We start from the raw sequence: 23,534 nt of genomic DNA, 5'->3' as shown, positions 1-23,534 counted from the left end.
AAACTATTTTTTTGTGAAGAATCAACAACAAGTGGGACACAATCAAGAAGTGGAACGACATTTATTGGATATTTCTAACTTTTTTAACAAATCAAAAACTGAAAAATTGGGCGTGCAAAAAGTTCCATTTTGGTTTCATCTGACCAGAGCACCTTCTTCCACATGTTTGGTGTGTCTCCCAGGTGGCTTGTGGCAAACTTTGAACGACACTTTTTATGGATATCTTTAAGAAATGGCTTTCTTCTTCCATAAAGGCCAGATTTGTGCAATATACGACTGATTGTTGTCCTATGGACAGAGTCTCCCACCTCAGCTGTAGATCTCTGCAGTTCATCCAGAGTGATCATGGGCCTCTTGGCTGCATCTCTGATCAGTCTTCTCCTTGTATGAGCTGAAAGTTTAGAGGAAAGGCCAGGTCTTGGTAGATTTGCAGTGGTCTGATACTCCTTCCATTTCAATATTATCGCTTGCACAGTGCTCCTTGGGATGTTTAAAGCTTGGGAAATCTTTTTGTATCCAAATCCGGCTTTAAACTTCTACACAACAGTATCTCGGACCTGCCTGGTTTGTTCCTTGTTCTTCATGATGCTCTCTGCGCTTTTAACAGACCTCTGAGACTATCACAGTGCAGGTGCATTCATACGGAGACTTGATTACACACAGGTGGATTGTATTTATCATCATTAGTCATTTAGGTCAACATTGGATCATTCAGAGATCCTCACTGAACTTCTGGAGAGTTTGCTGCACTGAAAGTAAAGGGGCTGAATAATTTTGCACGCCCAATTTTTCAGTTTTTGATTTGTTAAAAAAGTTTGAAATATCCAATAAATGTCGTTACACTTCATGATTGTGTCCCACTTGTTGTTGATTCTTCACAAAAAAATACAGTTTTATATCTTTATGTTTGAAGCCTGAAATGTGGCAAAAGGTCGCAAAGTTCAAGGGGGCCGAATACTTTCGCAAGGCACTGTATTTACTTTGCCACCATGGCCTTTTTTTGCCTTTACCTCCCTTATCTCACCTCATTTGCTCACATCGTATATAGACTTGTTTATACTGTATTATTGACTGTATGTTTGTTTTGCTCCATGTGTAACTCTGTGTCGTTGTATGTGTCGAACTGCTTTGCTTTATCTTGGCCAGGTCGCAATTGTAAATGAGAACTTGTTCTCAACTTGCCTACCTGGTTAAATTAAGGTGAAATAAATAAATAAAAAATAAAAAAAGCAAACTTTAATGACACACAAGTATAAAAAAAAGATTGTCAAAGGTATTTTGGGACAGTGATAATTCTTTTTTTGGGGGGGGGGGGCGCTCTTCACTCCAGCACTTTGGATTTGAAATGATACAATAAAGTTCCGACTGTCTGGTTTAATTTGAGGGTATTTTCATCCATATCGGGTGAACCGTTTAGAAATTACCACACTTTTTGTTCATAGTCCCCCCATTTTAGGAGACCTAAAGTATTGGGACAAATTCACTTATATGTGTATTAAAGTAGTCAAAAGTGTAGTATTTGGTCCCATATTCCTAGCATGCAATGATTACATCAAGCTTGTGACTCTTCAAACTTGTTGGATGCATTTGCTGTTTGTTTTGGTTGTGTTTCTGATCATTTTGTGCCCAATTGAAATTAATGCTAAATAATGTATTGTCATTTTGGAGTCACTTTTATTGTAAATAATTATATAATATGTCTCTAAACACTTCTACATTAATGTGGATACTACCATGATTACGGATAGTCCTGAATGAATCGTGAATAAGGATGATTTAGAAAGACGCACAAATATCAGACGCACAAATATCATACCCCCCCAAAAATGCTAAACTCCCCCTTATTGTCATGATGTGAGAAGTTAACATGTCTTGGGGGTATGCTATTTGTGCGTCTGTACCTCTTACTCATCATTATTCACGATTCATTCAAGACTATCCTGGTAGCATCCACCTTATTAATGTATAAGAGAGAATTTGACAGGTGTAAGCAATATGGAGACACCTCTACAATCAGAGGGCAATGTGGAGCTATTGCCATATTACTAACACCTGTCAAATCGTCTTAAATCTCCACAAGTGCATCCGGTGTAGGGTCTAGGGGTCGATTTTAGATTGGGCTACTGTTCCCTCTCTGATGCATCTCAATGACGTATTTTTGGCGCCGGAAAAGGAATGGTAAAGAATGAGAGGGGGCGGGATTTCTCTCATCTGCCTCACCGTTGTTTGCTTCACACAATAATCAGAAAAACATAAAAGATTCCTTCCAAAAGCAAATGCGTAAAACGTTTACGGATAAAAGCTGGATTTTATATTTAAAAGGTAAAAAAATAAAGGTCCAGGACATTGAGGTAAGAGAAAATTTTCACAAAGCCTTGCAATTAACTTATGATCTAGATCTAGCTTGATAACTCGCTAGCTAGCTATGCTAACGTTAGCCAGATGCACTATTGCTGCAATGATCTCGCCTAGGTTTTGTTCTAATTCAACATTGCCAGTCATTGAAAGTAGATTATATAGCTATCTAATATCAAACGCAATTGTCTGTCCTTAATTTTGAATGTCTAATTGAACGTTTTAAACGTTTGGAAGAGCACAGTTGTCCGTCCATGTTCCCTCCTGGCTGCTTCCCTTTCGGTCATCGATCATGTTGACAGCCAGCCGGCCTCCTACCGCCAAGGACAATTCCACCCATTGCATTCGCTAGCTAAGAACTGCAACAACATACAGCAAGATATAGCTTTAGCAGTTATGGCCAGTTAATTTATAGATTAGAACGTGATAACTGGGTAGGGGTCTATTGAGGTCATGTCTGCTACTGAGAAGAGAGATTTCTAGGTAATAAAATTGCTTTGCAATTGTTATGGTATATATTTTCCTATAAGAAAGAAAAAAGTATTATTTGACAGTACTGTAAGATATTACAGTCCATGATTTGATTGATATGTGTTTTGTGCAGAGAGCATGGATGCAGGTGATGACCAGAACACGGGCTCTACCAATGGGAATGCGCCGTCTGCTGGGAACACCCGCCCTCCCCAGATAGCCCACATGTCTCTGTATGAGAGGCAAGCTGTGCAGGTGATTATTTTATTATTATTTTTAAGCCTGCTGCATGAATCATTATCTTTGACAATAGGGTGAATGTCTGCACTGAATGTTGAACTACTAGCCTTGCCTTGAATGACCAGTCAAGAAGAGCATGTGCATACTGGAGGGTTGCTGGTATCAAATCCTAGATGCCATTGCTTGCAGTTGGAGCAAGGCACTTAACACCAGCTCCCCGGGCGCCCAGTGTCGCAGCCCCCCGCACCTCTCCAAAAAATACCTGTATGTGTGTCTTTCGTAGTGGTTGGGTTAAAAGCGGAAGTCAGATTTAGCTTGGACCTTGTGTGTATTTGAACAATGAAGTGATGTTAATCTTAATGAATGATGTTGAGGATGATGGTGGTGATTTGTACTTTCTAGGCCCTTCAGGCGCTGCAGAGACAGCCGAACGCAGCCCAGTACTTCCAGCAGCTGATGCTGCAGCAGCAAATCAACAGTGCCCAGCAGCTTCACAACCTGGCTGCCGTGCAACAGGTAATAATAACGGGTAGCACAACAGCTAATAACACAATGAAAGGTAACAGAACAGGTAATAACAATAACAGTTAACACAACAGGTAATTACACTAATGGGTAACGCAACATCTAATAACGCAATAATAACAGGCAATAACACAATTGCAGGTGACACAACAAGTAATAACACTATTATACCATGGCATTGTTGAATACTTGTTTCTGATGGGCTTGAATGGCATTCTAGAGCATGCATTATATCCCTATAACACACAGTAGAATTCAATGGCTATAGTTCATTCTTGCATGTTCTGTTTGAGCTTCTTTTGAAAGAAAAAGTTGAATTGAAAACATTGGTATTGTTGAATTCGATGTTCATAGCAGCAAGCTAGGTATGACGTTTTGGTTAGCTAAACCTTCAAGTCTGTTTGTTTACTAAGACAACTGTAGCTATCTAGTAAACTTGCTAGCTACTTCAGTAGATGTTGAACACATTTCTACCAGCAAATTAACACATATCTAGCAGCAAATGTGTTCAATTATAGCCATGTTATAAAAGGGATTATCAACTCGGCACTTTGCATTCTCTGGAAAATAATGCAACCCCGTGGGAACGTCACTTCCACTTCGCTAGCGCCTCGTGGAACACACCTTGCACGCTGTTACGAATCCCTTTTGGCCCGACAGTCTAGGGGGATGGTAATGAGACCCGTAACATAACTCATGCAAATTATAATTGTGACAAAGTAAAAGTGAGAACGAAATAACCAGGACAACTGAAATCTACCGTCAAACTCAAGGTTTATTTGAAAACACACGGTAATGGGGGGAGCAGGAAAAGGGGCTGAGCTGGACCCAAGGAAAGAAACAATAAGTATTCAAAAAAAAAACTAAGCTAGACTAGCCTACTTTAACTACAGCTAGCTAACTAACCAAAAATACAGTGGGTGGTCCACCCAGTTCTAACTAGTGTATAACAAAGTCTACCTACGGGTAGTGTATGCCCATGGGCGACTTGTCTTGGTTTCCCATTTTCCCACCAGCAAACAAACACCATAACCAAAACAATACTCACAGGTGATGACAAAGTGCTATGGAGGTGCTCAAACAAAAGAGAGGTTAATACACAAAGAGAGAGTGAAACACAGAGACCTACAGACATGGCATTTATAGAGAGATTGAGCTCCAGAGCAAACAACTGACAGGGTTTTTAAACCAAGGGAAAGGAACTGTGATTGGGTAGGAAAACAGGAGGAGGTGTGTCTTCTGATTGGTGACTGATTGGTGACTGATTGGGGAGTGATGATTTTCATCTGTGAGGGGAGAAGGAGAGCAAATACAGGATACCTGTATCCGTAACACACGCCATTCATTATTTTCCATAGAACACATAGCCCCTCGTTAATTATCCCTTACATAACAGGTAATAACACAATAACAGGTAATAATAACACTAAGCAGAGGAATGCACTGTCACAACGTTCAAAGTTTTTACTTTCTCTTGACCTCTTTCATTTTGTGTTTCTCTCTCAGGCCACCCTCGCTGCTAGTCGCCAGTCCAACTCTCCCAACCACAGTGTCTCCCAAGCAACCACCACTGTAAGTTTCACAGTCAATTCAAATAAAACGTGGCAAGCATTGTTATCCTTAATTGCAGTTTCTTAGCTTCATTCTTTGAGATTCCTCACATATGGTACCGTCAACATTTTCCTCCTTGTCACAGGTCAATCTGAGCACCACCTCTGGGGGAGGGACTATGACCAATCCCCGCCCCCTCGGCCCTGCCACATCAGTGGCATCATCAGCTCTCAGCCAATCAGTGCTGCTGGGTGGGAACTCAGCCGGACAGGGCCAGATGTACCTGAGAGTGAGTTGAATGAGGAGAAGACTGATATTTTTGTCAATTGAGAAGCCTCTTTAAATTCAATAACCTCTGACCTATGAGCCCACAGGTCAACCGCTCCCTCAGGGCACCGCTCGCAGCCTCCCAGCTCATCTTCATGCCTGGTGGCACAGCAACGGCTGCTGTAGCGACAGTTGCACAGCAACAGCCTCAGCAACAACAGGAAGTCCATCCCACCTCCAATGCCCAATCCGACAATGACCAGGTAGTGACCACTTCCTGTTGTGAGAAGCTTTTTTTTTTCAGTCAACAGTTATCTCTGCAATTGAGATTTTGCACAGATAATATTGTTTCTAATTGTTTGCCTTATTTTCTCTTTCCCTCTACTTACTCTCTCAGGTGCAAAACCTGGCTCTCCACTGTATCTCCACTCCCAGAGTGGCCGCAGTGAAGACAGAGTTTCCAGACAGGAGAGATGCAGGTGAAAGGACTTATCTTTCCCTCCAATATCCAGACACAATTCTATATCAATTTGTGTGCCACTAAGATGCAAAGAACCATCTCTCATTCCAACTTTAAACATGCATTAAACTCTCTCCCTTTATCAGCCAACTATTCTCTAAGTCAACAACAACAGCATCCTCAGCAGCAACAGCAGCAGTTCTCTCAGAACACCCAGCAGCAACAGCAACAAATGGCCAACAAACTGACTAGCTACACTCATCCCACTGCTCTCCCCAGTATAAATGTCAAGACTGGAAACCAGCTGAATATGGCCCCAACCGCTGCCACCTCAGTTCCCGCCTCCTCCTCCCCCTCTCCCACGCTCCCTCTCTCCCAGCTCCTCCTCTCCCCCTCAGGCCTATGTCAGGCCCGGGCGGTAACCACGGTTACCCCTGCTGCCACAGTGACGCACATCCTAGTCCCCACCTCCAACGTTCCTACCTCCTCTCAGGGCTACCCCATAGGTTCAGTCGCCCCCAAAACTAACGTCAACACCCAGACCTTGGTGGTGCAGCCACTGCAGCAGTCCAACACTAACTTGGACAAGGTGAGCCACAGCTCTGGCCCTGTGCACATACAGGCCAAAACCTCACAGGGTCACCGCTTACCTGTCCAGCTTTCCCCACGCCACCCTCCACCTATCCTCCCGGCTCCGCCCAACACTGGTGGCCACCACCCGCCCCATGTCCCAGTCCAGCTGGTGGGAGCTAGGCAGGGCTCAGTAGGAAACTCCCAGGCTTTGGCACAGGCCCGAAGCTGCTGCCCCCAGGACAACGGCATCGCTATAGCCTCTACTGGAGGGAACACCACGGTAATCCTCTTAGAAACTGAAAATGTTGGAGGGTGTGTGTGTGTGTGTGTGTGTGTGTGTGTGTGTTAATAAAAACTAGTCTCTTCCTGTTGCATTAGGCAAAGCCTGCAATTGGCTCATTGAAGAGGAAGTCGGAAACTGATGCAACCAATGAGATGGCAGTCGAACCTTCCCAACTATGCTGTCCACCAATGAGAGATTCTGCCCCTCCTCTATCTCCCGCCCCCACGTTGGACTCAGGTAAGATGTCTGAAGACATGTATGTTCTTGTTTAGTTGAATCCTATCTAAGGTTGGCGATCGCTTGATACAAGGATTTAAGGTTAAGTTGTAAAACACAGCATGATTCATATTTGGTCATGTTTGTTTTTTGAATCAATAGTGTAAATTCATGTTTGTTTTTTGAATCAATAGTGTAAATTCCCAAACTCTGACATTTCACCCACACTCTTTTCTACCCTGGTTCCCTCACTTCCTCTCGCTCTCTTTCTCCAGCTCCTAAAGTGGTGCCAGCCTGCTCCTCTCCCCCCACCCTGTCTCTACCCCTGTCTTGGGGGGTGGGGAGTCAGGGAGACAGAGCCCCTCTGCCCCAGGCGGTGGTCAAACCTCAGGTCCTCACCCACCTCATAGAGGGTTTTGTCATCCAGGAGGGAGCTGAGCCTTTCCCTGTGAGTTCACATACCTGGCTAGCACCTAGCTACCTGCTTACCATGGATCAGGAGAGAATATGTGGTTTTGTTTGCACAGAACCTTGCTTTAGGGCCAGAACATATTCTTCTCTAACACCCAAACTTGACATTGATTGACAGGTGACTGGGCCAGTGAAGGAGCCTCTAGCCATGGGTGTTCAACAGGCTGACAATGGAGGCCCTGCAGGTTAGTGGGTGGTATATGTTCTACCTTCCTTAAAGAATACACTCCATACCAGCTGACTAATGTACCAGCCTTTATTTTGATTTGATTCTGCCTCTGATCCAGTTGTCTGTGAGAGGTTGCAGTACTATAGTTTGATTCTGCCTCTGATCCAGTTGTCTGTGAGAGGTTGCAGTAGTATAGCTTGATTCTGCCTCTGATCCAGTTGTCTGTGAGAGGTTGCAGTAGTATAGCTTGATTCTGCCTCTGATCCAGTTGTCTGTGAGAGGTTGCAGTACTATAGCTTGATTCTGTACAGTAGCTGTCATCCCTAGCACAGGAGGCTGGTGGGAGGAGCTATAAGAGGACGGAATCATTGTAATGTGTTTGACAACGTTCCATTTATTCCATTCGTCATTACAATGAGCCCGTCCTCTTATAGCTCCTCTCACCAGCCTCCTCTGACCCATAGTCATCTCTGTACTAACAGTCTGACTCTCTCCTCACCAGTGTTGAAGTGCGAGTACTGTGAGAGCTTGGCTCCAGCCAGCCAGTTCAGGGGCTCCAAGAGGTTCTGCTCCAAGACCTGCGCTAAGAGGTACCCTAGCCACCTCACCTGTCTTCTCACTATATCACACACCTCTCTGACCAGAACAGGTCTACACTTTAAAGTCAGCACTGTTGACATCACATTTTTGTCCTGGGTGCAGCCAACACTATTGACTCCTTGTTATTACCTGCTTTATCCACTCTCCTCCAGATACAATGTAAGCTGCAGTCATCACTTCCAGGTCAGTAGGGGGCGAGCTTCTGCACGGCCGCCTGGTCCTCCCGTTCCCCCAGACAACATCGTCAGACGCAGGGGTCCTCGTAGGAGTAGCTCGGAGATTGCCTGCGCTAAAATAGCCGGCAGACATTTGCCTGTCAAGGAGGTAAAGTGGATGTTTCTGATCCATGAAATAGAAATGTTGTTGTTTACTCTCCTCCTGTTTCAAGTTTGAATGTCACATACACAAGTACGGTAAAATGAGTATCTTACCATCTCTAAACCCAACACTACAGTAATCAATAACAATGTAATACCAAAAATAACAAGGTAGAACTGAAACACACCAGATAGAAGAACATGATAAAGTAAGTAAGCATACTATACTGAAAACAAATATAAACACAACATGTAAAGTGTTGGTCCCAAGTTTCATGAGCTGAAAAAAAAGATCCCAGATCATTTCCATACCCTCAAAGCTTATTTCTCTCAAATTTTGTCCACACATTTGTTTATATCCCTGTTAGTGAGCGGCAGGGTAGCCTAGTGGTTTATATCCCTGTTGGGGCGTCAGGGTAGCCTAGTGGTTAGAGCGTTAGACTAGTAACCGGAAGTTTGCGAGTTCAAAACCCCCGAGCTGACAAGGTACAAATCTGTCGTTCTGCCCCTGAACAGGCAGTTAACCCACTGTTCCCAGGCCGTCATTGAAAATAAGAATTTGTTCTTAACTGACTTGCCTGGTTAAATAAAGGTAAATAAAATTTCTCCTTTGCTAAGATAATCCATCCATCTGACAGGTGTGGCATATCAAGAAGCTGATATGATCATACCACAGGTGCACCTTGTGCTTGGGACAATAAAAAGCCAATCTAAATGTGCAGTTTTGTCACACAACACAATAGATGTCACATGTTTTGAGGGAGCGTGCAGAAATTGTTACCAGAGAATTTAATATTAATTTTTCTACCATAAATGGCCTCCAACGTTGTTTTAGAGAATTTGGCAGTACGTCCAACCGGCCTCACAACTGCAGTCCATATGGTGTCAAGTGGGCGAGCGGTTAGTTGATGCCGACGTTGTGAACAGTGCCCCATGGTGGCGGTGGGGTTATGGTATGGGAAGGTATAAGCTACGGACAATAAACACAATTGCAATTTAATGATGGCAATTTGAATTCACAAAAATACAGTGAAGCGATAGAGGCCTTTTTTTTAAATTATTTCAGTTTACTGATTTTCTCATGAACTGTAACTCAGTAAAATCAATGAAATTGTTGCATGTTGTTATTTTTGTTCAGTGATTATGTATAATACATACATACAGGGTCAGCTCCAGTATCATTAAACTGTGCAGGCCTACATGTATGATGCTCTTCTCTCTATGATTGGCTGTAGTGTCGTTCTGAGTCCAGTCGCTCAGAGGATGTGTCCAGTTGTGACGAGGAGGAGGAAGAAGATTCCCCATCACTCTCCCCTAGCTCCTCCCTCTCCTGCCCTAGGCCCGCCCACTGCGATCCCCATTTGGACAACTCAGCTCAAGGTAGCCTCCCATTGGATGAGGCCAACTTCCTGTCTGGGAGCCCCGCCCATTGGGGTGTGGAGGAGGTCTGCAGGTTCATCTCTTCACTGCAAGGTCAGTACTCATTCATTAACAGTCAATAAAGTAAACAATGAATTAAGAGTCTTCATAGTAGGGGAATCTGTAAAAATGGAACCCATGGCCAACTGGTCAATTAGTTCAGGGTTTCCCAAACTGGGTCCTGGGGACACGTTTTGGGTTTCCCCTAGCACTACGCAGCTGATTCAAATGTTCAAGCCTGAGATGATGAGTTGCTTATTTGAATCAGCTTTGTAGTGCTAGGGCAAAAAACAAAATGTGCCCCCAGGGGGGGCCCAGGACCCAGTTTGGGTAACCCTGAAATAGATCAAAGAAATCCAACAGTTCTGGTTTGCCCATAACCCACGCCAATGTGTATTTTAGGTGTATGTTCATTGCTAGTGAGCAGTCCCTTTTCATAGTGTATTCACTCTCTCTCCTCCCAGGTTGCGAGGAGCTGGCTGCCCAGTTCCTGTCACAGGAGATTGACGGACAGGCCCTTCTGCTACTCAGAGAAGAACACCTAATCTCCACCATGAACATCAAACTAGGACCCGCCCTCAAGATCTGTGCCTTCATCAACAGCCTACGAGACTGATGGGGGAAGGAGGGAGGGATGAGGAAGAGGGGTTCCAATGAACTTCAAACTGGGACCCACACAAAAGACTTGTATTAGTGACGTTCAAGCCTGAGACCAAGACTGAAAGGGAGGGGAAAATGGGGGTTGATTTTAATCATAAACCTCAATCATTTTAGAAACTAGATAAAGAGAAGGGGGTTGAATATATAGGTAAGAGGGCAAATAATTAGGATATGCTTAGACTTTCCTGGACATGGAATGTGCAAAAAAATCTGATAGTCTGTCTTTAGAGTTCATGTTTGTGAGGTAAACTGACAAAATATGGGTGAGTTCGTGTGTGTCTGTCAGGAGAAACATATACTCATTTGACACTGCAAATGTGGTCACCTACAGTAACCGTGGCTAGCTAGCTAGGACAGTTCAAGTTGCCTTTTTCTACATTTCAACGGTGCTATAACCATAGTGTTATTATTGAAAATGGTCCATTTCACTTTACTTTTCTTTTTACAAAGTGGATTTGTAATGTTAATGTAGATGCCAGGCTCTAATCAAGTGTATGAAAGGACATTAAAGAGCTTTAATTAACTTTTTTTTTTTTTTTTTTTTTTTTTTTTACCAGATACGGCCGTTTTAAAGCTTTGATCTTTTGTACTACAAACAAAGTTATTATTTTGGTGTGGAAGTTTTTCATGGAGGGGGATGTAGTGAGTATTAGTAACTGACTGAACTACCTGAATATGGGTATTTGTCCTGAGAGGGGAGATACTCTGTGTATGCAGTACTACCAATTATATAGTTCCTGTTACTGGAACTATGCTCTTTAGCTCTGAGTGTTGTTTGTATATGGCTGCTACAGATTCAGGGCTATTCAATGCCGGTCCTGGAGGGTGGAAACACTTCTATTTTTTGTTTCTACTTGGTAGTTAATTGCACTCACCTGGTGTCCCAGGTCTGAACCAGTCCCTTATTAGGAGAAGATGAAAATTAGAAATGTTTCAGCCCTCCGGGACCAGAATTACACTGATCGAAAATATAAACACAACATGTAAAGTCTTGGTTTCATGAGCTGAAATAAAAGATCCTAGAAATGTTCCGTAGGCACAAAAAGCTTACTTCTCTCAAATTTTGTGGACAAATTTGTTTATTTCCCTGTTAGTGAGCATTTCTCCTTTGCCAAGATAATCCATCCACCTGACAGGTGTGGCATATCAAGAAGCTGATTAAACAGAATGATCATTACACCGGTGCACCTTGTGCTGTGGTCAATAAAAGGCCACTCTAAAATGTGCAGTTTTGTAACACAACACAATGCTACAGACGTCTCAATTTTTGAGGAGCGTGCAATTGGCATGCTGACTGCAGGAATGTCCACCAGAGCTGTTAGCAAATATTTTTATGTTAATTTCTATACCATAAACAGCCTCCAATGTCGTTGTAGAGAATTTGGCAGTACGTCCATCCGGCCTCATAATGTGTATGGTATTGTGTGGGCAAGCGGTTTGCTAATGTCAACATTGTGGCGGTGGGGTTATGGTATGAGCAGGCATAAACTATGGTCAACAAACACAATTGCATTTTATCGATTGGCAATTTGAATGCACAAAAATACAGCGATGAGATCCTGAGGCCCATTGTTTTTAAGGTATCTGTAACCAATAAATGCATATCTGTATTCTCCCTCAATTGAATTCCATAAATTAGGGCCTAATGAATTTATCTAAATTGACTGATTTCCTCATATGAACTGTTTTTGTTCAGTATAATTAGCCCTGACTCTATAGTGGCATTTCAATGACTTGTAGGGTTCTCACTGCGCAATGTTACAATCATTCAAGGCCAAACTCCTATAACACCTGGCTTGTAGAAAAGCATTAAGTAGAAGTAGAAATAAATGAGTAAAGAATTGAAAAGACAAAAAGGTTTGGGAGCCACTGGAACAGAGTACTGCTGACCAATTCAGATGAGAAAAAGCATCAGTGTGAATGGTTTTAATTGACATTGGTAAACTTCTACATTGATTCACATTGTGGAGAGTGTGCAAATAATGTCAGTTCAGTTTGTACTCATTTACAGTAGAACATCAACCACTGAAATCTGACCTTCCATATAGCTTGTACCAAATATCCCGCTTAGGTCATTTACCATAAAACAAAAATTGCCACAGTTCCGGTCTCCATGGATTTAGCAGTTGGGTCTGGTCTGCTTAATTTCATTAACTGTTTATGACCCAGAAAAAAGGAGTGACAGATTTCGCTTCTTCTTCGGGGAGGTTTCATGATCACATGACCTGACCAGAACAAACTTGAGGCGCAACCAGGGTCCTGAGTTTTTCCGCAGGAGAATTGGCCCTACTTATGAGACAGACATATTTAAAGTTAGAATCATTAGTTGCTACATACATTTTTGGACTTAAAATGATAAATGAAGTGTAACAAAACAACTAATAAATACCTTATAAATCTCTTATGAAGCCTGGTGTCTCCACCCATGTGTTCTTTCAGTCCCTCAAATCACAACAAAAATAATGATTTCTAATCATATATGATTACTCCTATTACACAATCATTTTGAAGATGAGATTTGTAAACCTTCATAAACAGCAGTGATGGGCAACTCAAGTCCTCGGGAGCTGGAGTGGTGTCACTTTTCTCCATCCCAAGCAAACACAGGTGATTAAACTAAATGTATTCTAAACTGAAGATCCTGATTAGTTGATTATTGGAGTCAGGTACGTTAGCTGGGGCTAGGACACAAGTGTGACACCAATCAGGCCCCTGAGGACTAGAGTTGCCCATCCCTGATATTCAGTATATACACTACCGTTCAAACGTTTGGGGTCACTTAGAAATGTCCTTGTTTTTTGTCCATTAAAATAACATCAAATTGATCATAAATACAGTTTAGACATTGTTAATGTTGTAAATTACTATTGTAGCTGGAAACAACAGATTTTTAATGGAATATCTACATAGGCTTACAGAGGCCCATTATCAGCAACCATCACTCCTGTGCTCCAATGGCACGTTGTGTTAGCTAATCCAAGTTTATCATTTTAAAAGGCTAATTGATTATTAGAAAACTCTTTTGCAATTATGTTAGCACAGCAGAAAACTGTGCAATAAAACTGGCCTTCTTTAGACTAGTTGGGTATCTGGAGCATTAGCATTTGTTGGTTCGATTACAGGCTCAAAATGGCCAGAAACAAAGAACTTTCTTCTGAAACTCGTTAGTATATTCTTGTTCTGAGAAATGAAGGCTATTCCATGCAAGAAATTGGCAAGAAACTGAAGATCTTGTACAACGCTGTGTACTACTCCCTTCACAGAACAGCACAAACTCGGCGCAAACCAGAATAGAAAAAGGAGTGGGAGGCCCCGTTGCACAACTGAGCAAGGGGACAAGTACATTAGAGTGTCTAGTCCTCAACTGGCAGCTTCATTAAATAGTACCCGCAAAACACCAGTCTCAACATCAACATTGAAGAGGCGATTCTGGGATGCTGGCCTTCTAGGCAGAGTTGCAAAGAAAAAGCCATATCTCAGACTGGCCAATAAAAATAAAAGATTAAGATGGGCAAAAGAATACTGGACAGAGGAAGATTGGAATAAGTGACAGAAGAATCTAAGTTTGAGGTGTTTGGATCACAAAGAAGAACATTTGTGAGACGCAGAAAAAAAAAATATGCTGGAGGAGTGCTTGACACCATCTGTCAAGCATGGTGGAGGCAATGTGATGGTCTGGGGGTGCTTTGGTGGTGGTAAAGTGGGAGATTTGTACAGGGTAAAGGGGATCTTGAAGAAGGAAAGCTATAAGTCCATTTTGCAATGCCATGCCATACTGTCACGCCCTGACCTTAGAGCTTTTTATATTTCTATTTTGGTTTGGTCAGGGTGTGATTTGGGTGGGCATTCTATGTTCATTTTTCTATGTTTTGTATTTCTTTGTTTTGGCCGGGTATGGTTCTCCATCAGGGACAGCTGACTATCGTTGTCTCTGATTGGGAACCATACTTAGGTAGCTTTTTCCACCTATGTTTTGTGGGTAGTTATTTTCTGTTTAGTGTTTTCTGCACCTGACAGGACTGTTTCGTTTATTCTCTTTGTTATTTTGTTATAGTGTTCAGTTTAAATAAAAAGCATGAACACTTACCACGCTGCGCTTTGGTCCGATTATTCCTCATCCGATGACGACACCCGTTACACATACCCTGTGGATGGCGCTTAAAAATGGAGCCAATTTCCACCTACAACAGGACAATGACCCAAAGCTCAGCTCCAAACTATGCAATAACTATTTAGGGAAGAAGCAGTCATCTGGTATTCTGTCTATAATGGAGTGGCCAGTACAGTCACCGGATCTCAACCCTATTGAGCTGTTGTGGGAGAAGCTTGACCGTATGGTACGTAAGAAGTGCCCATCAAGCCAAACCAACTTGTGGGAGGTGCTTCAGGAAGCATGGGGTGAAATCTCTTCAGATTACCTCGACAAATTGACAACTAGAATGTCAAAGGTCTGCAAGGCTGTAATTGCTGCAAATGGAGGATTCTTTGACGAAAGCAAAGTTTGAAGGACACAATTATTATTTCTATTATTTCAATGAAAAATCATTATTTATAACCATGTCAACGTCTTGACTATATTTCCTACTCATTTTGCAACTCATCTCATGTATGTTTTCATGGAAAACAAGGAAATGTTTAAGTGACCCCAAACAAACATCAGTGGAGGCTGCTGAGGGGAGGACGTCTCATAATAATGACTGGAATGGAGTGGAACAGCTGGAATTGAGTGAATGGAATGGTATCAAACACATGATATTGATACCATTCCATTCACTCCATTCTGGCCATTATTATGAGCCGTCCTCCCCTCAGTAGCCTCCACTGATATACACAATCATCTACAAACTGAAGTTGACTCAACGATTGTATCTGTTCAAGTATACCTATCATAAGTCTATGGTACAAAAAAATTCAGTCCCCCATGAAGGGGACTGAAAAAGAGCAGAAGGAAGTGAATATATTTCTGTAATGAATGGAGGCATACATATATAAACATCCACCGTCGTCCCTCGGCATAGTGCATTTCGTTGGACGGCGCAGCCGCCACTCAGAAAACAGTGTAGCTGTTGGACTCCCCATATCCAGCCTCTTGCAGGTACTGCTCGATGTTGATTGGCTCAGGCACCTTGAGGACTTTGTCGTTGGCACTCTTCTCTCCTGATTGGAGCTTGCGGTCGACCTCGGCCAACGTGGCGCGATCCTGCTCCTTCCATTGGCAGCAGGCCTTGATGATGGAGTACCTGTGACAAGGGTGGGCGTGGTTACGGGGAATAGAGGCATATCTCCATCATAAAGACAGAGGACAGAGAACAGTGTATCTGTCTGTCCCATTATGGCATCTGTGAGAGCATGGGCAGCGTCATTGAGGCCATCTCCATTTTGAACTAGTCAATTTTCTTCTTCCACTACTTCTATGAGTTGGTAAACAAACTGAAAGGGTGCATACTGCCACCTAGAGCGTGTTGTTTGAACAGGTATAAAGCCAAGGTTTGTGATTTACTGCTACCTGCAGTTATGGAATGTTTGCTCACAAGCACGGGTGAAAGTAGAATTAATTTCTTCCTGGTACGGGACCTCCTATAAGCGTGTGCATAAATAATTTTATGTATGGCCTTAATCATTAATTACATATAGAATCCCCTATTCATTTAATAGGATCTCTGTGGGCCTAGTACTAAAGATTTGTCAATTAACTTTTACAATGTATTACCTTCTACTGTAGCATAAACACAACCAGTCATGATGTTTTCATCTGATTGTCAAACAATCACTTCAAAGGGCTCCTTTACTAGGCTATCCAGGCACGTGAATCTGTTACACCAAAACCCACTAAGTGTAATGACATTAGGCAATAAATTATGCGTCCACTGCTGTCCTCGCTCGTCTCGGTGTCGGACACTCATCGCTGCCTTGACAAATTTCAGTGTTCTCGTCGAACAACATTGAATTTTGGAGCGTAGGCTATAACACCCGTTTTCAAGCCAGTTCACTCATTTTTCATGCCTCTGACCTTTGGTAATGATATAAAGTGGTGGAATAGCCTACAGTTTTGTCATTTTGCTTGAATTATTGCGATAGGCTCATTCGTGTTTTACCGGTATGGTGTACCTCAACTATTTATTTTGCAGGGACGCTGTACCGCCTTACTTTCACTCCTGCTCACAGGTCTCTCCTGAAGACCTGGATGGAATTATGTGACCCTTCCTTAACCCATAGGAAGTCCCATCCATTTGACTACTACAAAATGGTGAAATTCCTCAATGGTGCTGCCCATACTAAAACAGGCTTTTAGGCACTAGATTCCTCTATCTTCTCTTTGATCTTGGTCTAAAGAAGCTCCTTCTCCTGGCAATAACACAGTAATAATAATGCTGTATAATGGATAGTTACAGTGAGTTGGAGCAGTTGGCTGGCTTTCTCAGTGTTTTCCCTCTCTGGTGAAACTGTAGAAGCTCGTTGACGGAGATATCTGAAAACGGAGCATCACCTGAGAGAGCGAGAAAGAGAGAAAGAGGGGAGAGAAGGAAAGGTTAATGACACAAATTAGAGATTGTAGCTCAGAGAAAGAGATTATATCAGAATAAATGAGAGTGGTTGTTATGTGTATCATTGGCCAAAAGGGGCACTCAAAGTCAGAAGAATAGATTTCATGTAACTCACCCAAGGTCGCCATTTCAAACAACAAGATGCCAAACGACCAGCTAGTGAGAGAAAGACAAACATGTATCAGTGAATTTTGCATACCTTGAGAAATGATTGAAATGTCAGCATAGACTAAGTAGGGTAACTCACACGTCACTGCTATGATTGGCAGGCCTTCTAGCCAATAGCTCAGGGGCCTGCCATTTCTTCAAGCTGGGAACTTCAGTCTTAGTAGCTCCCTGGGTTTTCCTGGTGTAGACCCCGCCCAGTCCCCACAGCTTGGCCGTCAGCTCCCGGCTGACCAGTACGCTGTGAGCACAGACGTTGCCATGAAGAAGGTCTCGGCTGTGGAGGAACTCCTGATTGGATGACAGGGGATAACGTGAGGTCAAAGGTCAGAGGTTAAAGCTGTGAGACAGTGTCATATCTCAACATTCGTAAATTATTCCCTTTCATTCAATTAGTCTCTAAAGTCCACAGTGACTTTGTCCACTTGTTTCCTTTCCCTCTTCTGTACATAATACACAGGACAGGTGCAGTACACTGACATACAGGAAACCTACCATGGAATTCAGCTGACCAAATCAATGCAAAGAAGGAAAATACATAAGCACAGGAAGCCACTGTGGAAAATGCATAAGCGCAGGAAGCCACTGTGGAAAATGCATAAGCGCAGGAAGCCACTGTGGAAAATACATAAGCACAGGGAGCCACTGTGGAGAATACATAAGCACAGGAAGCCACTGTGGAAAATACATAAGCACAGGAAGCCACTGTGGAAAATACATAAGCACAGGAACCCACTGTGGAAAATACATAAGCACAGGAAGCCACTGTGGAAAATACATAAGCACAGGAAGCCACTGTGGAAAATACATAAGCACAGGGAGCCACTGTGGAAAATACATAAGCACAGGAAGCCACTGTGGAGAATACATAAGCACAGGAAGCCACTGTGGAGAATGCATAAGCACAGGAAGCCACTGTGGAAAATACATAAGCACAGGAAGCCACTGTGGAAAATACATAAGCACAGGAAGCCACTGTGGAGAATACATAAGCACAGGAAGCCACTGTGGAGAATACATAAGCACAGGAAGCCACTGTGGAAAATACATAAGCACAGGAAGCCACTGTGGAGAATACATAAGCACAGGAAGCCACTGTGGAAAATACATAAGCACAGGAAGCCACTGTGGAGAATACATAAGCACAGGAAGCAACTGTGGAAGGGTTGTAGAGAGACCAATTTTACAAAGTAAACAGTTGCTGTAATAATGGTGGTGATTGTCTAACAATCTCCACAGTGGTTTGATGGGTTGAACACGGGGCAGGTTCATGGTTTGATGGGTTGAACACGGGGCAGGTTCATGGTTTGATGGGTTGAACACGGGGCAGGTTCATGGTTTGATGGGTTGAACACGGGGCAGGTTCATGGTTTGATGGGTTGAACACGGGGCAGGTTCATGGTTTGATGGGTTGAACACGGGGCAGGTTCATGGTTTGATGGGTTGAACACGGGGCAGGTTCATGGTTTGATGGTTTGAACATGGGGCAGGTTCATGGTTTGATGGTTTGTACATGGGGCATTATCATGGATTAAACATGTTGATTTCTGTGGCATAAACACATTAAGCCAACATATTACCATAGTTTACTCACCAGAGCAGAGGCTACTTGTTTGGCCATGGTAAATATACGTCTCTCTGTGATCTCACATGGAGTGTCCCCGCTCACACCATCCTGACATAACACACAAAGAGAATGAATTTATACCCAAAATCACAAACAGCTCCTAATTTTACGATAAATAATGGGCTAGTAGAGACAATGCCTCATGGGTAATGTGGTTCCTACCTGTCTGCACCGCCACAGGAAGCTGAGCAGATCTCTGTTCTCTAGCTCCTCAACAACGGTAACTAGGGGCACACGCAGAGAGACCACGCCCAGAAGCTCCGGTAGGAAGGGGTGTGGCCCCAACTGAGACAAGAAGGAAGCAAAGCCCAGGAAGTTGTGCCTCTCTGTGGCGCTCGCAGAGTCTGAGGGAGAGGAGGAGGAGAGGAAGATGAAATTGCCTGCCAACATGCTGTGTGAAAACGGCCTTCCAAAGCCTTTGATAAACAACTGCTATGGCTGAACATATTTTGTCTGTATCTCAAAGCCTTGAAGCAGACTTGCTGTTCCACTTGGTAATTACATTTCTGAAAGGGAGGTCAGAGAAACAGGTTGTAGAGAGACCAGTTTTACAAAGTAAACAGTTGCTGAAATTATGGTGGTGATTGTCTAACAATCCACAAGCACCAGCCACACCTATTGAAACTAGGGAAGAAACTGCCTAATGACGCTGTTCCCCCATTCAATGGCTCTTTACAGTGGCTGTTTCCTCACTTCTTGACCATGCTGGAAAGATTGAAGTAACATGCTTTGACCACAAATTCTACCTTACACTAATGTCAACCCTAACTTTAATCCTTATCCTAACCCTAAGTGGTTCTGACTATATCACCACTTTAGTATGCTAATACACTGCTTATAAGCCATTATTAAATAGCTTGTTTCAGTAGTAGCTGCTTTTCATCCTCTCACCGTTGAGCACTCGGAGCACAGCGTTCCTGTTGTCCATGCGGGCCCTGTAGAGAGAGACAGCCTTGTCAGAGCGCAGGGAGAAGGCTGTGGGCAGCGAGGCCACGAGGTTGAAGGACTCTGGCAGCCTCTGGCGAGGCAGCTCCCTGGGCTGGACCATAGGGGTGAAGGAAGGTGTCAACACCTGGGGCAGGGGGCTGGACAGGGAGGATGGGATGAAGGTCTTAAGTGGGGGGATAGGGGGGAGAGAGGGAGTCCTCATGGAGAAGGAGAGACGGTTGGAGGAGGGGTGGGAGTGAGTAGATGAGAAGGTAGAGTAGGATGGGGTATCGAGAGCAATAGTCTCATGTTCCAGGGGGTTGATACCCAGGGGAGCTGTGGAGCGGGAGGGGAGGATGAATAGAGAGAGGAGGGGGAGAGGACAAAGAGGGAAGAGAGAGGAAGAGGTTATTGCCTGAAGTTTAGAAGTAGATAGCTACAGTATAATAACTGGTTTGATTCTGTTCATTACTAGCCTGTGCAAATACAATAAGAGCCTATGTTGTTGACTTAGACAGAAACATACACACACATTACCTCAAATTACCTACAGTATTTCCCTATGAAAACAAAGTCACATCCTTGAGCACAAATATACAGACATACACACACACTCACCATCAATGCCGTGCAGTTGTCTTCTGGAGCGCTGTGATCTGGACGTGGCCACAGTGTTCTGTGGTCGGATGCGGTCCACCTTCTCAGGACAGTACCGTAGCAGAATGATGAAGACCAGCACGACCAGGAAGCTAGCCAATAGGAGGATGGGCACGATGATCACTTCTTGCTCATACACACGGATATCTGAGGAACAGACGCGAGCATTAAGACAGACAACGAAAGATAACTGTGTGCGTGCGTGGTGTGTGTGTGTGTAACACTTACTACAGATGGTGTCTCCTGGTTGACAGCGGGAGTCTGCTTCTGACATTGAAGACATTCTAACAACAAAGCAAGGCAAAGTGGGTAAAACATGAAGACTTGTAGGTTACAACATTGTACAGTACAGGTCAAAAATTTGGACACCTACTCATTCAAGGGTTTTTCTTTATTTTACTATTTTCTACATTGTAGAATAATAGCAAAGACTTCAAAACTATGAAATAACACATATGGAATCATGTAGAAACCAAAAAAGTGTTAAACAAATCAAAATGTATTTTATATTTGAGATTCTTCAAAGTAGCCACCCTTTGCCTTGAGGACAGCTTTGCACACCCTTGGCATTCTCTCAACCAGCTTCAAGAACAACAGTCCATCATTACTTTAAGACATAAAGGTCAGTCAATCCTGAAAATTGAAAGTTTCTTCAAGTGCAGTTGCAAAAACCATCTGGCGCTATGATGAAACTGGCTCTCATGAGGACCACCACAGGAAAGGAACCCCCAGAGTTACCTCTGCTGCAGAGGATAAGTTCATTAGAGCTCAGAAATTGCAGCCCAAGTAAATGCTTCACAGAGTTTAAGTAACAGACACATCTCAACATCTACTATTCAGAGGAGACAGCGTGAATCAGGCCTTCATAGTCGAATTGCTACTAAAACCACTACTAAAGGACACCAATAAGAAGAAGAGACTTGCTTGGCCCAAGAATCACGAGCAATGGACTTTAGACCGGTGGAAATCTGTCCTGTGGTCTGACGAGTCCAAATTTGAAATTTTTGGTTCTGACCGCCGTGTCTTTGTGAGATGCAGAGTAGGTGAACGGATGATCTCCGCATGTGTGGTTCCCACCATGAAGCATGGAGGAGGAGGTGTGATAGTGCTTTGCTGGTGACACTGTCAGTGATTTATTTAGAATTCAAGGCACACTTAACCAGTATGTGTACCACAGCATTCTGCAGCGATACACCATCCCATCTGGTTTGTGCTTAGTGGGACTATAATTTGTTTTTCAACAGGACAATGACCCAACACACCTCCAGGCTGTGTAAGGGCTATTTGACCAAGAAAGAGAGTGATGGAGTGCTACATCCGAAAACCTGTCCTCCACAATCACCAATTGAGATGGTTTGGAATGAGTTGGACCGCAGAGTGAAGAAAAAGCAGCCAACAAGTGCTCAGCATGTGGGAACTCCTTCAAGACTGTTGGAAAAGCATTCATCATGAAGTTGGTTGAGAGAATGCCAAGAGTGTGCAAAGCTGTCATCAAGGCAAAGGGTTACAACTTTGAAGAATCTCAAATATAAAATAGTATTTGTCTTCACTATTATTTTACAATGAAGAAGATAGTAAAAATAAAGAAAACCCCTTGAATGAGTGGGCGTGTCCAAACTGGTACCAGATGTCAAGAGCTGACATTATATTTCTTGATCACAGTGCATAACCAATGTCATTGATGAAATGGTTGACATTGAGTCATTTTTGTAGACCTTCCCAGGGGAACTGTGCTGAGATTTCCCACATTTACTTTGTCTTGAACTTTCACATTTCAACCGAGTCATGTTGCTTCTGAAATCCTGTACGAATCACTAGTTCAATCAGGTTTAAAACAAGGTTTCAGTGGCAGACAGCTCAGTGCCTGGGAGAGGAATATTCACGTAACACATCCTGTTTATTGTTTTCCCATGATGAAAGGTCATACTTACACACATAACCTGCTTAAACATTAAAACACAAGAACGGATGAATCACATGAATGATGAACAACATCGTCCTTACATGATGGCCAGTAATAGTGAGTTTCAGATCCTCTGTTTATAGTGGCCTAACTAGACCAGATCCTGTGATGTGAATTAAGACTGAAATTGGACTTCTGTTTTATCCCAACACCTCCTCCAAAAGACAAACGAACAAGGAAAATAAATCTCCCTAATCACATGTTTGTCAGTGCAGTGATTATTTAGCTTGTCCAGCTGCATTTTTTCAACCAGGTAAAGCACAATGACACACACCCATAGACAAACCGGTAAAACACACTCAGCAGAGGAACACAAACCATCTCTATCTCGTATATACAGTATACAGTAATGGAACCAATATCTAGTTCAGAGAAATCATTATAAAACAATCACATAGACAAAGTAAACACACAGTGTAGTCATCTTACCTCTCTCCCTCTGTGTGTGTGTGTGCCTCAGACCTTAAGAAATAAACCTTAACAATCCAGTGATATAATTCTTGGCCCTTTCCGTCACAGAAACCAACACATTTCATACATTTTCCCTGTTGTGTCAGTGTGTGTAGTCCAGGGTTAGTGTCGTGGTTCCTCTCCCATTCTCTCTCCTCTCAGGGGGATTGTGAGGCTCCAGGGATAACTGTGTTGTGTGTCAGTGTGTTTGTCTAAGTCACACATTCAGTGTTGTCTCAACTCCGCCCTCTTCACCTGCACTACATCCATCTTTCTCTCCCATCGTTTCTCACTCCATTTCCTCCCCCTCTCCCCCTTTTCCTCATCCAGGGAGTCGATCGTAATGTTGTTACACCAGTTTAGTGGATTTATTTCTCTCCCTCTGTATAAGTTATTTCCCTCATTCTGTCTTGACGTGTCAAACTCTTGTTGTGTTTTATAACCCTTCGCCATCTCTCTTTTGACCTGGGGAAACAGGTTCTTCCACTTCTTTCCAGTCTATTTTCTGTCCTCTTCCTTTTGTTTCGCATATCTGGCATTTTCTCTCACCCTAGCTGGCAACTAATGTTCCTAAAGCCTCGCTTGTCCTTAAATATGAATGTCAGGTTTCTTTCTGTGGCAGT

General features: G+C 43.1%; 2 protein-coding genes across 7 annotated transcripts; one reads left to right on the top strand and one right to left on the bottom strand.

Moving 5' to 3' along the window:
• The first annotated feature begins 2,197 nt into the window (after positions 1–2,197).
• LOC135520609 (polyhomeotic-like protein 1) lies at positions 2,198–11,761 on the top strand. The gene is made up of 15 exons (XM_064946283.1): positions 2,198–2,351; positions 2,960–3,081; positions 3,469–3,582; positions 5,098–5,163; positions 5,288–5,431; positions 5,517–5,672; positions 5,807–5,888; positions 6,016–6,722; positions 6,821–6,962; positions 7,217–7,389; positions 7,531–7,597; positions 8,084–8,171; positions 8,334–8,505; positions 9,734–9,971; positions 10,382–11,761. The coding sequence occupies exons 2-15, from the start codon at positions 2,965–2,967 to the stop codon at positions 10,531–10,533; spliced, it is 2,418 nt and encodes an 805-aa protein (XP_064802355.1). The 5' UTR covers positions 2,198–2,351; positions 2,960–2,964; the 3' UTR covers positions 10,534–11,761.
• Positions 11,762–12,474: 713 nt separating this feature from the next.
• On the bottom strand, positions 12,475–23,519 carry LOC135520610 (tyrosine-protein kinase STYK1-like). 6 transcript variants are annotated; one of them, XR_010452414.1, is made up of 12 exons: positions 22,891–23,519; positions 20,727–20,782; positions 20,460–20,645; positions 19,806–20,177; positions 19,077–19,258; positions 18,882–18,962; positions 17,370–17,578; positions 17,238–17,278; positions 16,968–17,064; positions 15,562–15,817; positions 12,967–13,019; positions 12,475–12,866 (listed from the first exon to the last, which is right to left on the bottom strand). XR_010452414.1 is itself a non-coding variant. In XM_064946284.1 (10 exons), exons 1-10 carry the CDS (start codon positions 22,995–22,997, stop codon positions 15,625–15,627), a joined length of 1,524 nt encoding a protein of 507 aa, XP_064802356.1. In that variant the 5' UTR covers positions 22,998–23,519; the 3' UTR covers positions 12,475–15,624. The 6 variants fall into 6 exon arrangements, 1 of the variants encoding a protein (XP_064802356.1); XR_010452415.1 differs by having other exon boundaries at positions 12,475–12,863; XR_010452411.1 differs by having other exon boundaries at positions 12,967–15,817.
• Positions 23,520–23,534: the final 15 nt, after the last annotated feature.

Source organism: Oncorhynchus masou, chromosome 29 (assembly GCF_036934945.1).
Source record: "Oncorhynchus masou masou isolate Uvic2021 chromosome 29, UVic_Omas_1.1, whole genome shotgun sequence".
NCBI classification, from domain to species: domain Eukaryota; kingdom Metazoa; phylum Chordata; class Actinopteri; order Salmoniformes; family Salmonidae; genus Oncorhynchus; species Oncorhynchus masou.
Note: the sequence above shows the minus strand (reverse complement) of the source record. Positions and strands in the feature narration are given on the sequence as shown.

What these genes read in the sequence shown, in the direction of transcription:
- LOC135520609 (XM_064946283.1), top strand. Translation starts at nt 2,965, where the DNA reads ATGGATGCAGGTGATGACCAGAACACGGGCTCTACCAATGGGAATGCG. An exon ending in TCCAGACAGGAGAGATGCAG is followed by an intron (nt 5,889 to 6,015) that starts GTGAAAGGACTT and finishes TCCCTTTATCAG; the next exon opens with CCAACTATTCTCTAAGTCAA. An exon ending in CGCCCCCACGTTGGACTCAG is followed by an intron (nt 6,963 to 7,216) that starts GTAAGATGTCTG and finishes CTCTTTCTCCAG; the next exon opens with CTCCTAAAGTGGTGCCAGCC.
- LOC135520610 (XM_064946284.1), bottom strand. Translation starts at nt 22,997, where the DNA reads ATGAAATGTGTTGGTTTCTGTGACGGAAAGGGCCAAGAATTATATCAC. An exon ending in GTTTGAAATGGCGACCTTGG is followed by an intron (nt 17,065 to 17,237) that starts GTGAGTTACATG and finishes TCGCTCTCTCAG; the next exon opens with GTGATGCTCCGTTTTCAGAT. An exon ending in GCCAACTGCTCCAACTCACT is followed by an intron (nt 15,818 to 16,967) that starts GTAACTATCCAT and finishes CCCTTGTCACAG; the next exon opens with GTACTCCATCATCAAGGCCT.